The 18582-nt window shown below is 36.1% G+C and overlaps 1 protein-coding gene across 1 annotated transcript; it reads left to right on the forward strand.

The window, feature by feature from the left end:
* The first annotated feature begins 17069 nt into the window (after window positions 1-17069).
* On the forward strand, window positions 17070-17878 carry LOC131306672 (protein FAR1-RELATED SEQUENCE 5-like). The gene is made up of 2 exons (XM_058333073.1): window positions 17070-17127; window positions 17224-17878. Exons 1-2 carry the CDS (start codon window positions 17099-17101, stop codon window positions 17756-17758), a joined length of 564 nt encoding a protein of 187 aa, XP_058189056.1. The 5' UTR covers window positions 17070-17098; the 3' UTR covers window positions 17759-17878.
* Window positions 17879-18582: the final 704 nt, after the last annotated feature.

An 18582-nucleotide genomic window follows, 5' to 3' on the forward strand; every position in this document is an offset into this window, starting at 1 on the left:
TTGGTCTGCCCTCAATTTGGGAAGCGAAATGGGATGCGTATATACTCCATCTAGTAGTGCTCCACCAAGCTTCTTTTGGTAAACAAAATAGAAAATTGATTTCTACACTCTCCTAATTAATGTAAACACTTCTTTTTCTTTTTTTTCTAGCGAGTAAATTTATGAAATAGTTCCTATATGCATACATTTTTTATAAATTTTAGGGATTGTTTCATAAATTTACCTGCTAAAAAATGAAAAAAAAAATGTGTTTGCATCAATCAGGGGAGTGTAAAAATCAATTTCCAAATGGTTACCAACGAATACCCAAAAACTCATACCCATTTTGGCCCCACACAAAAAAAAAAGCTAGACTTTTTGTTTTGTACCTGGATTCCATTTCGCTAAGAGAAATAAATACTTATTTTTTGAGTTAAAAGATTATGTATTATGAGAGAATGATTTCTCGTAAAACGAGAAATAAATACTTAAAAAATAATAAGAACCTTAGCAAAATAGAGCCTATTCAATTTTTTTTCATATTTTTAAAATTTGCATTAAACTTTTGTGAATTATTAATTTATCTTGATGAGAGAAATAAAAAAATTATGATCGAATCTCATAATTTTTTGAATAAAGACAAAAATAAGCTAAGAAGTCAGACTTTTTTTTTCCTTAGTTTATCTTTATTCAAAATTCTATCACAACTTTTTACCTTTTTTAATTTGACGCAAAACTGATAAATGAAAAGTTATTTTAAATAAAGACAACAAAAGGTCAAGTTGGCTTTTTTTTGCCAAAATGGGGTGAGTTTCCACTAAAATTTTATGTCTTCAGGTTGACAATGATAGTTAATTAAATTATTTTCGCTAAATGATAGAATTTCAGTTGATGTATGTGAAAAGAATTTTTTGCCTAAAATTAGACTAAAGAAGAGTGTAACAATAAATTTTCTTAGTCATAACCATTTAGCCTTGTTACCTATTTACCCTTTCATGCTCTATTCTTTATCCATCCACCCCATAAGCACATTTTTCTAATTGTGGATTTTCATTATTGGATAACGCTATCAATAAACAATGAAGTTTGGCTTGGTGATTCGTTTATCTTACCAACAAAAAACAAAAATCTTCTCTGGTGAATTATTCATATTTCATCTAAATAGATTTTACTTTCGCAATCCATCTCGATGATCGAAATGTAATAATACATCACAAATTCAAAACGGTAGAAGAAAATCCAATAAGCAACAAATTTGCAAAATACTAATATATACCTAGGCTGTTTAGCTTGTTGAGTTTTATAAATTGAGAAAAACTAAATTTTCTTGTAAAACACTAGCTAGAAAACATATTAAAATATAAATAATTACAAGTTTTGAGGGGAGAAAATTTTACCCTATAATAAATTTTTCTCTATCTATCTCTCTTTACTCATTAGTGCTTATTACATAAAATAAAATAAAAAACGTAAAACCATAAGAGAATCATAAAATAGAGGACCAAAATTATGGAGTAATTTCGTGCAATGGCGAAAAGATTCCTAGAAAAAAAGCTTTACAAATGTAGCCATCCAAACGGCTTTCTAGTTCTCGAAGAACCGAGAGAGAGAGAGAGAGAGAGAGAGAGAGTCCTCGTATTTCGTCATCTGATGAGAACCTTTGTGCAGATCTACTTGAGTGCTGTTACTGAACCATCATTTGCAACAAGTCACCTTTCCAAGCCAAATGGACATGTCTCTTCATGCACATTGCACACATGTCATCTTTGAGAAAAAATTCTTTCCACTTTATGTGAAAAACCCTATGGTTTTCACCATGCATTGCGGGTTTTACTGTGTATTTTTTTAATAATTTAAATCGTTCATCTTTTAAGGTTCGCATAGTAGTATATTCATACAAAAGTTATATTTTATCGAAAATCGATAGGCATGTTAAAAATTAAATCTTAGTTTATAAAATAGACGGCTATGAATAGTTTTAACTTTAAACTTATCCACCGTCGATTTTTTAAATCAAATTTCAATTTTTTATATGTCTATCGATGTCCGATAAAACTTATTTTGTGAAGATATACTACTTTGCAAGTTCTACAAGATGAACGATTCAGATTATTATAATATAATATACGCACCATAGGATCCATAATAGATGGATCCATAATATAAGATGAACAGAATCTTTTCTTTTCTGGAAGAGTCCTTCTACTACCACACTCATTCACACACCCAATCACACACCCACACTCACAACAAGGATGGAGCCCGCACACACTATACATTCAGTGTGTGTGGGCCCCACCATTATTGTGAGTGTGGGTGTGTGAATGGGTGTGTGAGTGGGTGTGGTGTTAGAAAACAGGCCAAATATTGTATTTATAAAGCAGCAAAGCCCATCACTCAAGGAGACGATGACCTTGAGGACAAATTACAGACTCTGACTAGTAAAAACCACGACTAGGATGTTTTCAGTGACTAATAAGTTTTGCTAGATTATAACTTTTTGATTTTATTTTTATTCAAAAAAATTTGCTTTTGTTAATTTTGTTCAAAAAATTTATGTATTATAGATTCGTTTTGATGGAAGAAATCAAAAAAGTAAAAGATTATGATTTTTATACAAGTATTTTAGAAAATATTCATGAAAAACAAAAAAAATCAATTTTTTGGGCTTTTTCTTGGTTATTTCACAAAATATTTATGTAAAAGTCATAAATTTTTACTTTTTCGATTTTTCTCGTCAAGACGAACTCATAATACATAAAAGTTTGGCGCAAAATTAATATACGCGAAAAAAATTTAAATAAAGACAAAACCAAAAAGTTGTGATCGACAAGCTTAGGCAATGTTTCCACTAACAAAAAATACTAAAAACTTAATGCATTTTACCATCTCGTTTTCACTAACAAAAAAATTTTAGCATTTTACCATCTCGTTCACTTGTAAACAAAAAAAAAAATTGCTATAATAATTCTACTCATAAATTTATCAACAACTTATTTACTACCGAAAATAACTTGACATTATTCACTACCAAAAATACCTAACAATTTTTCAATCACAAATAAAAATTTATAAATTTTTCACTCATGAAAACACTCTCGGTGGAAACGCCCCTTAACAAAACTATACAATGCTAGGAACTAAAAAGAGGGGACCTAGCATCATTAGATTCACTACGCTGAGAGCTGCAAAACATAAAATCAGGAATCTCCGTACACATGTATTGTGGTTATTTCGTTCCGCTTTCTTTCTAAACTTTTTTTTTAAAAAAAAAAAATTTTAAACTCAAATATAATAAAAATAAAAAATAATATTTTAATTTTTTTGCACCGTTTAAAATATTTCAACGAGATCTATCAAACAAGATCTATGTTGATAGAAAAATTATTTGCATAAACACTTGATTTTTGAATTTAAAATTATCTTTCTTTTTTAAAAGTTACTACTTTTCTAAGAAACCGAAATGGGATCCTCAGACAAGTCGTCTTTTTTTTTGTTTTTTCTTGGGTAAGTAGACAGTGAGACAGACAAGTCATCTTGTCTGAGCCTTCATTGCTTTTCTTCCTTAATGCTCCTTACCATGGGAGAGGCTCTCTGTCCAATTTTCTTCTCTCCGGTTTGGATCTTTGTGGCTCACAACAATAATCGAATTCTTTCATTCCGTAAAGTTTGTCAAATTTTTTATTCACTTGAAAATTATATTAGATGAACATCTAAAGATACGTTATCGAAACAAATTTGTACCCAAAAAAAATGGAAAATTTAACCATAGTTATACTAGTTATACTTGCATAACTAATCATGTTTTTTTCACCATAGCCGCTTCAATTCATACAGTCGAATGCTTCGAGACCGAGGTCATTACAACTTACAGGTTGACCTCTACAAAAGGATCTTAATTTGGTGACACCAAAATGAGCATTTTGAGACAGACACAATAACACCATCTTTATCTAGTGCGAGTTCAATGTCACCTACGTGCCAAAGTTCAAAAAATGAATCTAAAGCTATTATCTTATCTACTGAAACTAGGTGTAACGCCCCGCTATTTTTTATAAATAAACTTCAAAATACATTGTATTTTCAAATACTTCTAGGCCCCCTATTTTCTCCATAAATAAATTACATCATCAAAATAAACTTAAGCCGTCTTCTAAATAATCTTCTAGATGCTCCAAAATTATCAACTCTTCCAAGACATCAAATTAATCCTTAAATACTCCGATTCAATTTCAACTAATCCGGCTCCACACCTGAAAAAGAAATTATCCGGGAAGTATACGATACAACAGAATAACAAAGATCATAAGTGGAATCAAGAAACGATAATCGATCAAGTCGAAGCAACAACCACAAGAAACCTTATACCATGTCCTCCTCAGTACATGACCTGTGATCCTCCCCCAATTCCTTCCTCACTGAGTCATCCACGACCCATTCTGGCTATTGGATAGGCTATTGGTGAATGAGTTCACTCGATCCATGTACGAAACAATTCCATAGTACTCAACCAACAACATCATATTCAATACCAATTATTCCACTTTTCTACAAGATTCTACAGGATTGAACGAAAATCATGAGATATTCAAAAGGAGTACAAAGGTGAGAGTGAAGAAAAGATTCCGGAAATAGAAAGCATATCGTATACTCCTCGGATTACCTCAAATATGCCCGGCCGTTACGTCTACGAATCAATGCCTTAAAACATTTTTCCACTTTCCGACTAAATACACTCTAGCCCACCAATCCTTAGCTATTTATAAAATAAACTCTCAAATTTCTTTCTCTTTTCTCTCTCTCTCTCTCTCTCTCTCTCTCTCTCTAAGCTAGAATTGAAATGAGAAGTGAGGTGTGTAGAATGGAGGGGAGAAGCCTATTTATACTAATGGAAGGAGAATCTAAATCATATCTAGAAAATCATAACCATATCTTATATAATCATATATAATCTAACAATATCTAACAAAATCTTTATAATATCTAATAAAATCCAATCTTATCCCTATCATAGCTAATAAAATCCTATATTATCTCATAAAATCTAAGAGTACAATCTAATCTAATCTTATCCTAGATTTTAGGATTATGAAGTAGGGTTAGGGTTTTCCTAGAAAGTCTAGGTTTAGATCTATCACTTAACAAAATCAATTATAATTACAAAAAAAAAAAAAAAAAACTTCAATAAAATATTTAATTTTATTTGGAAAAAACAATATTGGCCCGAAATTCGGATCATTACACTAGGGCTGCTCAAAAAATTCGATGAATCGCGAAACCGGTCCGAATCGAACCGATCTGTATCTTTTGGATTTTGTCCGTGAATTAATGGTCCGGACACGTTGAAAAATTAGAAAACCGTGACTTGCGGTTCGGTCCACAGATTTTCATTACGAAATCATGGATTAACCGAACCGGACCGTGAGATATTTATTTTATTTAAATAATATATATATATATATACACACACAAATATACAGTCATTTTCAAATGAGGAGGTCCTTATTTTAGTTAATAAAATAAAGACCTCTCCATTTCTCCAATTTTCCGTTTGAATTATGACGATCCGAGCAGTTCAATGTGTTCAAAACGTGATTTTAAGAGTACCCGCGTGGAATCAACAAAAAAATGACCGGGAAAGGCTTCATCCGAGCAGTTTTTATTTGAACTGTTCGATAAAAAAATAAATAAAAACTACTCGAATGAAGCCTATCCGGTCATTTTTTTTTGTTGATTTCTTGCGGGTACCCTTAAAATCATGTTCTGAACACATTGAGCGGCTTGGATTATCGAAATTCTATTGGAAAATAGAGGTTCTTATTTTATTAAGTTAAGGTGGTCCTTAGAAGAAGGGGACTCTACAAATATATATGTGTATTTATATACTCCCTCCGTCCCTATTTTATAGTCCAGTATTTCATTTTGGGCTGTCCCTTAATAAGTGTCCATTTTGTAAAGTCAGTGGGTAAAAGTTGGTGAATTTTCCATTTTGCCCCTAAAAGTAGATTCCATTTTGAAAAGTTAGTGAGTAAAAGTGTAATGATGATGGATAAGTAGGGAAAATGGAGGAAAAAGTTGATGTGAAAGGTATAATGATGATATCTTTTTAATAAGTTGAAGTTACGAAGCAGGACACTTAAAAAGGGACGGAGAGAGTAATTAATAGTTAGGAATGTTAAAACTTTTTTCCACTAATTTTAGTATTTTAATGTTAAACTGTTGCCAGTTGCCGTGCATTGCATTTGGATGGAAGATACAATTCCACCTCTTTGGTGTTATATATAGTTGCCCCCTTTGATGTTTTTTTTTTTTTTTTGGGTTTTATGTTATGTAGTATAATGATACAATCTACTATTGTTTAGATTCTTTTGAATCTGATTTTTGAAGTTGGCCTTTGGTAGTTTATGTAACAAATACTTTCTGGTGGTATTAAATTTAATTATGAGGGTAACCTTCTTTCATTTTAGTGTAGGATATTTGCTTGAGCTTTATTTTTGCTAAAATTTGTGGACAAAATCGTAACCGATCAGCGAGTCACGAATTGGATTGGAACCGGACCGTAGGACTTTTGATCCGAACATGAATTTCATTTTGTAAAAACCGTGACTAGCGGTTCGGTCCTCAGATTCCTAGAAATCCGAACCAAACCAGACCGCGAGCAACCCTAATTGTAACACATATTTGCACCCAGCTTAATATTGCAATGTAATAGTATAAGGTTGAAATTTGGCTTCGTTCTTTTGGACTTAACTTAAATCTGAAAATTGTTCTTATTTGAATTTTTTTGCATTTGTTATTTTTGCATCAAACTTTTGTAGGTTATTAATTCGTATCGATGAGAGGAATCGGAAAAGTAAATTTTTTTTTACTTTTACCCATGTATTTCGAGAAATAACCACTTTTTAGCGCTGAAAAGTGGTTATTTCTCAAAATACTTGGATAAAAGTGCCAAAGTCTTACTTTTCGTCGAGACGAATTAATAACCCAAAAAAAATTAACGCAAAACTAAAAAATATGAAAAAAATTCAAATAAAGACAAAATTTTCAAATTTAAGTTAAGTTTAAGTTAAGGCTAAAAGAACGTTAGTATTGCTCAACCCTATTTTCCCAATGCATGCAATGCCCTCCGAAATCTGGTATCAAAATTAGACACATTTGACGGAAGGGAAAAGTAGATAGCAGTCGAGCAAGGGGAAAAGCATAATAGATGAGTCTGTATCACGGATGCAAATTCCATTCATTGCAGGGGATGCACATCGAAATAAATAAACGCGAACTTGAGTTAAAAAGGGATGGATTCAAAAGGAATGAGTAAAGATCGAGAGCTTACACGGCTACGCAATCGATCAATAAGATACCCATAACACAGTAACGCGCGCGAGGAAGACAAACGTACGTTCAATCCAAAAAGTACTCCCTCCGTCCCATAATATTTGTTCGGTTCGCAAAACGGAGACTATAAAATAATGTATTTCTTTCAATAAAAAATTTAAATTTTTTTCATAAGTTAAAAGAACTTGTCAAGATCTAGTAAATTGTTGAAATTTTTTCCAACTTTTCTAAAAAAAATTATATTATTTTTACGTCTCTGTTTTGCGGACCGGACAAATATTATAGGACGGAGGAAGTATAATAGTGGCCCGCCCGTGGGGGCATCTGGGCGTTTACACATATATCTTGAGTGAGTTTGGAACAACAAACAGTTTAAGCACTAGTTTTTTCTTGTTTGTAATTACCATCCCCATCAGGACCAAAATATTTCCCAGCCCAAAGTGTGTGGCCCGTGATCCTCGATATGCTCCTCCGTTGGTGGCTTGATGGTTGAGTCTTCTCCTAGCCTGCACAGTAAGCGCACGACTAAAGACCAGGCCGGGGGTTGTCCCGGCAAGGCCCTCCGGCGTGAGGATAAGTAATGTGCAAAGAGAGTAGGCAGAAGATTATGAGAGTGAGTATGTGGTAGCATGTACCTCTTTAGGGTTTCCACCGCTAGGTATTTATAGAGCTCCTTCACTTGCTCTCCAAGCACCAGCACGTGCCTTACGCGGGTCAGGCAGTGTCATCATGACTTCACCAAATAGATCTGGTAACCGTTTTTACGGCTGAGCTGGCACACCCATGTGCGCCCATGATCATCTTCTGTTATAACCACTTTTACACGTGGAAAGACATGCAAATCAGCGGCTAGCCGTGGTCAGCAGTGGCCTTGCTCCGCGGGTGGCCGAACACGCCTTTGCCGATCGTGCACAAGATTGACAGGAGAGGAAAGTCACAAATGACCGCCGTGGAAGGTGGCCGAGAACGAGATGACCCGACGACGAGTCCGTGGCAAAAGAAATGGTTGACGTAAAACAGGGACGGGAGCCGTGCTCAAGGTGCGTGCTCGGCAAGGCACGGGCTCGGTCGTTATATAGCGAACTCATGTTCGGCCTGCTACACAGCACGGCTAACTGAGATTTTCCCAGTGGGATCAACAATTCCTCACCACCACCACCACAGCCAAATGGTACTGCGGGTATGCAATAATATTCGTCTATACCACGCACCTCTTGGAGTTCGTTATCAGGATTAGAGACGTCCACCGCAAACAATGATCCCGGATGATGTCTATCCGCGCAATACATGCATGAGAACCCTGTCTGCTACCGCCGATAAGCTCATCATTTCATGGGCAGATGATTTGGGCCAAATATTCCATGAATCAGATCCAATATCGTAAGTATAAAGACCGGGATCACCACGGCCATGGAACAGAATGATCTTGCTGTCGTTGTTGTTGTCGTCGTCCAAAACCACGTGCCCAGATACCTTTACTAAAGTCTATGGATGATGGTGGGATACACAACGGACGCCAAGAAGAGTTACTAGCGTCAAACGCCTCGGCCATGGGAAACCAATGACCATTCTCTCTGTTGCAGTTGTGACCCCTAGCGACGTTTTGGAAGACCTACATCTTACCAACGACGGTGACGAGGTAAGGATATTCTTTAGGTCTGAGCATTGACAACCCCTTTCTTCCACCCGCCTGTGGGACTGCTGGTGTCAATATAGTAGGCGTCGTCGTAGTACCTGCGGGGGTATGGGTCTTCATAATCCTCCTCGATCCTCCGGGTCTTTGCCGTTAACGGAGTCTTCACACCATTAAAGTATTGTTTTAAGTTTGACATCAGAGTAAAGAGGCTGCTCCTGTCAAGACCGCCGAGGACGTATATGGTAGATCCGACGACAATGCAACGAGACGAAAAAGTCTGGTGCTTGGGCGGTGGTGTGTCGGGGAAAACCGGGTCGAGGTACTTGTATTTGCCTATTTGGCCTCCTCCGGCGTCTCCGAGTTTTCCACCCCGATTGTGAACCATTCGAAACTGGTGCCTCTTTGTGATACACGAAAGTATATGGATGGATCTACTTCGAATTCCTCCTCCTCCTTTTCTGAAGAAGAAGGAGGAGGAGGATCTGGTATTTACTTGCTAGGATTTGGATCCATCGTCTGCAACGGAGATGGCCTCTCTTCTCCTCTTCTAGGGCATCTTTTTGCATGGGATTGGAGTGCGGTTGCATAATTACATTAATATTATGTAGTTAACGAATCAACGACAATAAAAATAAATAAATAAATAAGGGCCATCAATCAATCATAAATTATGATTTTATCAGTGAACCTTGTATGCTAAAGGGTACGTTAATTGTCAATCAATATAAGAACAACGAATAAGAATAATATACATCGGATCACAACAAATAAGCGAACTGTCAAGAAGCAGATCACAACGAATTAGCAAACTACCAAGAATAGATAGGCTCAAGAGAATTTCAAAAGAAGGGATCACAACCACTCACATGGGATCCAAAATAATTCAATCCGATGCAAAGTTTGATAACATCAACTAGTTTGAATCACCATAAAAATATATACATTCGAATTCGCTTAACATTATCTAGCAAAACAAAATATAAGTTATTAGAATTTAGATGAATTTTTGAAATAAATGTAGTACACAATAAATAACAAAAACAAAAATTATTAGTTTAAAAAAATTAAGGATTTAATTATTTGTATCAGAAATATTTCTTTCTCTTTATTCTAAGGAAGAAGCGGGATGTCCCACTTCACATATCAAGATGTGCATGAATAGACATAAAATGAATACACAAACATTTCGATTTATATATTTGAATGCATAAGTTGATTACTCCATTATTACAGTACTTCAGAGTGAAAAAGAGATTCCCTATTTCCTCTTGCATCCTTGGAACTTATCAATTTATTTATTTTTTATGGTACTTGCCAAATGAGAAAGTGAAAAGCGGCGACTGTTGGAGCTATTTGTCAATTTTATTTTTTGACGTGCTCAAGTAGAGGGGAAGGGGGAGGTGTCACCCGCACTTTCAAACACATTGTCATTTCTATAGACTAGCATGGTTCGACTAGGTATTTGTTGGAGATTTTCAAAATAAAAGGGTCGTCGTTTTTGGTTTTGTAAAATTTCTTGTTTCCTTAGAATGCTTGTTTTTCCTCTTTGTGAGCTTTGTCCCACATTGGTAAGCTGAGAGATGTTGGAGTGGTATATATTAGGAAACATTCCTAATATAAGTAACTAATGATCTAGTGTGGTGCAGCCCTTTGGTGCTTCGCACCATACTGGCAGAGCCGGTACACACTCACACACGCATGCGCACGCGCGCGCGCGCGCGGCGTGGGCAGTGTGGCGTGGGCTGTGGTGCATTGTGGCGCTTTAGCGGCGCACTTTGCACTTAGCACGTCAGCGCTATAAGACGCCATTTCTTATTGCGAGTTGGCAGTAAGGTGACGCTGACGTGGATGACACGTGTCACACGCGTGGCAAGTGAGTCACACGGAGCGGTTCCGATCGGGTGCAACTCGAGCCTACGGGTGCGTTGGTTCGTAGAGTTGCGATCTTAGCCGTCGGCTGCGAATGGGCTCGATCCAACGGATTGGATCAAATCCGATTGGGTGTGAGTGAAACAGCACACCAGTTCGGTGTGACTGGGTGTGACTGATCGATCTGGACCATAGGATTTGATCCAACGGTCAGATTAGATCAGGTGCATACCCATTCTCAATGGGTGCGTAGTGGCCTATAAATAGACCACTACTTAGCAGAATCCAGTGCTCATAATATACACACATAATCCGAATTTCTCCCACATCTCTCTCTATATTTTCTAGCATTCATTCTGCGTTCTGTTTTGCTGCAGAAAATAGAACACAGTGGTTCTCGGTTCCTATATTCGTTCAAGCAGATATTCTGTCCGTTTCGTTAGTGCAAACGAAAACGGAAAGAACATCAAGTTCGGGCTTCGATTTATCTTGAAGGCAGGTTTGTTGTAACCCTTTGCATACCGAAATTGGTGGGGGCAAATACTGTCTTTAGGAAAGCGACATAGTCGTGACTCGAAGTGAATTTCAGTATTTGTGGAGGTTTCGTCAACAGTTCAGAATTGCAGCGGCCAATTTTTCCAACAATATTCACAGATATGCAAAAAAAAAAAAAATTGGTCAGTACAAATACAGTAAAAATTGCAATTTAGAGAATGATCAATTGACATCAAAAAAATATATATATCATAATGTCTTCCATTTGAATACTATATGAGAGCTGGAGCAAGCATTTATTTATTTTTCAAAAAAAAATCGATGACAAAAACCTATTTTTATTTATTTTTCAAAAAAAAACCGATGACAAAAACCTATTTTTATTTATTTTTCAAAAAAAAAACCGATGACAAAAACCTATTTATAAGGGTATCCACAATGCTATAATCAAAAGTATTTTTTTTATAGTTAACAATATTTGTGCAAAATATGACTCACAATGCTATAATTAAACTTAACAACTTCCTTAGAAATAATCAAATTTTGGACTTTGGATAACCAAAACTAGCAACTTTTTTACAATAACCAAATTTAATAAAACCTACATATTCTCAATCAAAAATACACCAATCATTATACAAAAATGTTCTATCTCTCTCCCATTTTCCTCACTTTCTTTTTGAACAATATCTTTGAAAATAAAAAAAAATTACTAATTTTTTTACTTAGAAAACAGTTTTTAAAAAAAGTTTCAAAAACTATTTTCTATTTCTAGTAAATATCAAAACTATTTTTAGGAAAACTAATTTCTACTATTCACAATTTTTAATTTCTTGTATTTTGAAAAGATGATGTGACAAGTTTTGGTTATCTAATTTTGATTATGCCATTGTAGACATCTACATTGCTAACCTTAGCAATTTCTTAATAATAATCAAAAGCTGATATGACAACTTTTAATTATCAATTTTTGATTATAGCATTGTGGATACCCTAATCTCTTTCTACTAAATTTTCTTCTTCATATTTTTTCACACACCATGTAACTCTTTTTCCATTGAACGGTGTCAGCCTCACTGCCAAATCCGAAACAATGGGTGCTGTAGTGCACCCCCCGCACTACACATGTAGTGCGCCCAATCTGACCATCCATCTCGACAATGGACGACTCGGATTTTCCTTCGAACAATGAACGACTAGAATTTGTAGGAGCTCAAATTACATCCAAACCGTCCACACCGAGATGGACGATCGGATCAGCCGCACTACACCGTATAGTGCGGCAGATGTACTACAGCCCCTCCCATTCCCAGTGCTGGCTCCGCCAATGTGTAGAAATGATTATTTTGGTATGTATGGTTAGATAGTAAAAGAGGTCAAATACCTGTTTTCCAAAGAGTCTCTTTTTTCAAAGATTTGATACTAATCCAAGGCCAAATTTTACGGACACAATGAGTGAAACAATTGAATAACCCCTTAACCGCCATTGTGGCAGAAAAATCTTAAAACATCAAAGAAGCAAGATTAAACTTGCAAATAGTAATAAAAAATCAAACTTGATTGTTAACTTCAACTGGACAAGTTAATTAGTTGCTGGTTTATAAAGTAAGTATAAATCCATAAGAAAAACTTATTCACAGAGCCGCTACAATGCTAAGCAGCTCAGCCATCTGTTTTGGTATTAGATGGTCCGAATTAAAAATAATTTATTAACGATAATAGATAATCTATTACCGTTAATAGATTGTTTTTAATCAGATCGTCTGAAACACTTTTGGATAGCCAATGTCACGCCCTCGATTTTCAACATAAATAAATAATCTATTTCATTAAATGATCCTCGCATAGTATAGATAATACCCAAAAGAGAGAGTTACAAATGATCATTTACAAACCAAGTTCTCAATTTTAAAGATTTATAACATTGGCACTACAGCCCAAACTCCATAGCTAGTTAAAGAGAGTAAATTTAGAGGTTACATAATATTTGAAGTTAGAAGAGTTCAAACAAATTTACAATTACATCTCTTCAAAAGATCACACAAAGGATGGTGGTGCCACTTCTCAATAACGGCTTTCAAAAGAGATGAGGTCAAGCTTGCACACCATGCACTCCGTGTCAAGGTCCTTGAGATACACCTGAAAATGATAGGTTAAGCTACACTAGCCCAGTAGAGAATTCTATACTCAAGCAATATATAAATGCGATGAGACATGCTAAAAGAATGAATGATTTCCAATGAATGATCGAAGATACAAAAGGCACAATGAACCGACGAACGACTACGGAATTCAATACGTCTTATAGATATGCCTAGCCATTCGTACAGTAACTAGGAACAACTTTGAGCACAGATCAATCTAATCAACCCAATATTTTTGCTCAAATCATTTTAAGACTCTTCAAATAAATACCACCATTATCTTTCCTCATTTCTTACCATTTATCATCAAGCATCTTTTATAAAAGAAAACATTTTCTTTTGGTAGCCAAAATAACTTTGAGAAAACTTTCGACCTTTACGGGTCAAGCTCCGTTGATTCACTTGAATACCGAAATCCGTTGATTTGTGCCCAAATACCGAAACCGTTGATTCGCTTAGGAATACCAGAGGATTTTCATAATAATCTTTTTTTTTCCAAAACCAAGTTTCTTTCTTTTCAAAATCTTTGATTAAATCAATTGTTGTTTCCCTTTTTCAACAATTTCAATCTCAAGCAATACACGGCCCAAACAACAACATCAACTTCAATAATCAGTCATAACTCCCTTCATTATGCGAGACATTCAACTGTATTACCACACCTTGCGTTACAGTGAATTCTTTTCACCTGAGTTTCAGCATTACCACACCTTGCGTTGCAGAACCTTCAATTCAAATTTCACAACTCACATAAACACATAAGTATTAACAATCCGAATATAAGATGACAACACTTCCCAAGGTCACAGTCTTTCATTCATCATCATTCAATGCATTATAAACTCACAAACATGTCCTTTTGCACATCATTAAACACATTTGGTTCATGTTATCTCTCAAGGTTTATCACGATGCCCCATGTCACGTACCGAACCCAAAATGACTCTACGACACACCATCTGTTAGGTTCTAAACGAGAATCTTATAGATCGAGTAACAAAGGAACCTAGGAAGATCAACGAGACGAGGCACGAGGATACGAGTTACCTATTCTCATCTGGACCGCTAGGAAAAACCTCCCATCGACCAACTATGCACCCATGCGATTTACCCTTAGCCTACGATGTTCAATAACGACTCCACAATACATTTCTCAATTCGCCAATCATCACTTCATGTTATAACACTTAACAAGTCTATATCGATCATTGAGACATACCACAACATTTACTTCAATCAACCAAAAACGTAAAATAATGTACGAGTATCCTAACCATTTAATTCTACACTTTTCTAAGCTACAACGATGGCCCAAAGTGATCGATTGGTCAATGAATCTTTTGAGGTACGAACAATCAAGTTTGGAAGTGATTTGAAGCTATTCAAAAGGTGTTTAAAGTGTTCGGGGTTCAGACGGGCATGAGAAGAAACAATTGAACCAAATCTGTCCGGAACATAAGAGGGGTATTGATACCCCTAATCGAGGTATCAATACATGGCCAGAGTCTGGTCCAGAGGAGAGTGGGGTATCGATACCCCTTTTAAGGGTATCAATACCACAGAGTTTTTCTACAGATTTTCAGTTTTTCAACAACGAAACATCAACAACAAACAACGAATCAAGCACAATCAAAGTACATAATCAACTCATAAACACATAAAGAGAGTAAGAAATCCCTACCTCAAGTGGTTTGAACGAGACCCAAGCGATTGATCGAAGTCCAAGCGAGCCCTAGACCTCCAAAGCTTTGAAATCGACCAAGAACTTCCCTCCAAGCTTGACCCACAAAATTTTGAGCTCAAGAACGCGATTGGAGGGCCGAAGGGTGGTTGATCTTGAGATCTTGGAGAAGTTTTGAGTGAAATGAGAGGAGAGAGAGAAATTTCGGTAGAGAGGGAAAGGATGGGAGATATATAATCTCTTACACACACACACACCCTATTTATACCCCTATTCTTTAAATCACACACTCACCCTCTCATGTTTCAATTCCTTCATTTCAATCCCTAATTCAAATAACCACCAAATAAACTGTATTCTCCTAATTAGCCAATTAATAAACATTTCAATAATTAAAAAAAAATTACAGGTCTCTACACCCTACCCTCCTTAAAGTAATTTCATCCTCGAAATTTACTAAACCAAGTCCAACCAAACACGCAACACACCAACATACTCCAACCGTAACACCACCCATCATACAACAATTCAATAACCATCAAAGTCTATGTCAAATATTCATATCAATCAACCACAACAAACTTGAATATATCTTTCTCATGTATACTCGAGCTAATGGCATCGGCTTACCTCTCAACACTTGACTAAGCAAATTTAGGATACGTATCGGATTCTCACTATGCGACACATCGGCTTCGAACTCAAGTTTGGACCTTTTCAACTCGTGCAAAGATTCGGCTCGTACCTCCTTAATATCCGTATATATATATATATATATATGTATATATATATACACACACACACATACATACAGTCCCCATCATATAAGGTCGCCCGTACCTGGGTAAAATGCGGACCAAAAATGAAGGGCTGTGATTAATTGAAGCCAAATCGGTCTCAACGGCTGTGATTTGAAGAAGCTTGTCTCGGGCAAACAAAACCCCCCTTTTGTTTCCACTGTACACTTTCGTTTCAAACAAACGAAGAGAGAGAAGCAGCAGCCGATTGAAGACGAAAAATCAAGCACTCCACAGAGCGACGAAGAAGAAGAAATCGAAGAAGAAAAAACAAAAGGTCTCTCTCTCTCTCTCTCTCTCTCTCTCTCTCTCTCTCTCTCTCTCTCTCTCTTTCCAAATATTACAAGAACTAGAAGCCCTAACCCTCTCGATTTTCCTCTTCTCTAATCAGGGCTTGAAGAGAGAGATATACCTTGAAATCGAGCTGTAATCGAAACCTAATCGAGCCCTAGACGATTCAAACAAGGTAACCCCTCAATGTGTGTTTTTTTTATTTCTAGTTAGGGTTTTTTTATTTCGTTCTTTAGTTTTTTTTTTTTTTTTGATTTCGAGTTAGGGTGATGATGATGAGAGTGACTCACATCTGGAGGAATATGTTTGTACACACCAGAAAATGTTTGCTGTTTTTTTTTTCCCTCAAGTGAATCATGAATATGTTTAAATTTCTGCCATTGCAATGTTTACTATTTTGGTGGGATTGCTAGGGCTTTAGATACGCTTATGAATCAAAAAGACCTAGAAATTGGGAGTGAAAGTTTTTGAACATTGCTATATTTTGATTTGTTTAGGAGGAAGTATTGAATGAGAACTTGTCTACCTCCAATGGCTGCCATCTGATTATTATGTATATTGTATGGTACCTAGAATCTAGTATTTTTGTGATTTTCGTTTTTGGTTTACCCTGTCTTTGGCTGCTGCTGCTGTTGCTAAGTAAAGATGAGGTTAGTAAAATCCTGTTTCCAAGTAGTGTATACATGATGTTATATCAAAGCCAATTTTTTGGGAATCAACTTTTAAGGATTTTGTTTCAATAATCTGCATGCCATTTAGCATATCTTACAATATAAAGCCTTTTATATACTGAAACATTAATGTTCCTATGGTATTTGTTATGCTGCCGTAAAACAAACCAGATATGGAATCCGATCGACAAGAAGAAAGCATTATGCCGCCACCGACCGTCCACCAACCAAGGTTTGTCTCTTTCCCTCCCTCCTCAGGTTCAAAATTTAGGGTTCAAAAATTATACGAAGTTGATCAATTGTTTTTGTTTTGTCTTTTGGATTGTAGTATGCTGTGTGAATTATTTGCAAATTCTTCACAAGGACTTTACACTCCCCAGGTTAAGAATGACCTTATACCGAAAATTAACCAAGAGTTTGACAATTTAGAGAAAGTTAAGGTATTTTACAACCGTTATGCTAAAGAAGGTGGTTTTAGTATCCGATCACATTCTAGTAGAAAAAGTACAGCCGATGTAAATGTAATCGTTAGGAAGGAGTTTTGTTGTTTCAAACAAGGGTTGAAGGTTCAAAAAAGTACTCAACCAAACAAACGGCGTCGGGGGATAACTAGAGAGAATTGTCGTGCAAAATTGGCTATTGTGAGGAAGGGTGAAAAGTATGTTGTGTCCCAATTTTTCGAGGGTCATAATCACCCACTTGCGTCTCCGAGGAGGGCACATTTGCTTCCATCCCATCGTAAGGTGTCAGTTGCCAAAAAAGCTTTAATAGAACAACTGTTAGCAGCAAATGTGCCAACTTGTCAACAAATGACTATATTTGAGTGGGAATCGGGAGGTCTTGAAAATGTTGGTTGCTCATAACAAGATTTGTATAATTATAAAAGGGACAAGAAGATGACGGTAGACGGACATGACGCCGATATGCTGTATGAGTATTTTCAATCTGAAAAAGCAAAGAACGACGGTTTTACTTTTACAATTGAGAAAGATAATGAGGATACGATGACAGATTGTTTTTGGGTGGATGCAATCGCTAGAAAGTCGTACCAGTATTTTGGGGACATCGTGGTGTTTGATACTACGTATAACACAAACCATTATTCTATGATTTTCGCACCTATTTTAGAGGTTAATCACCATAGACAGACTACTCTTTTTGGGGTGTGCCTTCTTATGTGATGAAACAACCGAGACTTTTGAAGGAATGGTTGAAAGCAATGCCCGCAGGCCCTCCCAAAATGATCATAACTGATCAGGATCTTGCAATGACAAAAGCAATTAGTATTGCTCTTCCGAATACGCTTCACAGGTATTGCATGTGGCACATTACGAATAAGTTTTCCGAACGAATAAGTGCATTGGCCTACAAAGAACATTATGCGGAGTTTAAAAATTGTATATAGAATTCTGAGACACCTGAATAGCTCGAGGCTGGATAGGTTGAGGTGGTAAACAGAGCTAACTTAACTGGTAATGATTGGTTACGAAATTCGTAAGAGATGGGTTCCCGCATACGTGAGACACATTTTTTCTGCTCACATGACTACTAGTCAAAGAGCCGAAATTACTCATTCCTTCTTCAAAAGGTATGTGACTAAGGAAAATTCATTGTTGGACTTTGTGATGCGGTTTGAGAGGGCACTTGCACGTATACGGCATAATGAGTTGGATAAGGATCATAAAGA

The sequence above is a fragment of the Rhododendron vialii genome, chromosome 11a, assembly GCF_030253575.1.
Source record: "Rhododendron vialii isolate Sample 1 chromosome 11a, ASM3025357v1".
Lineage (NCBI taxonomy): Eukaryota > Viridiplantae > Streptophyta > Magnoliopsida > Ericales > Ericaceae > Rhododendron > Rhododendron vialii.

Coding starts and splice junctions, on each gene's coding strand:
- LOC131306672 (XM_058333073.1), top strand. CDS start 17,099: ATGCCGCCACCGACCGTCCACCAACCAAG. Junction 17,128..17,223: donor CCGACCGTCCACCAACCAAG/GTTTGTCTCTTT, acceptor TTTGGATTGTAG/TATGCTGTGTGAATTATTTG.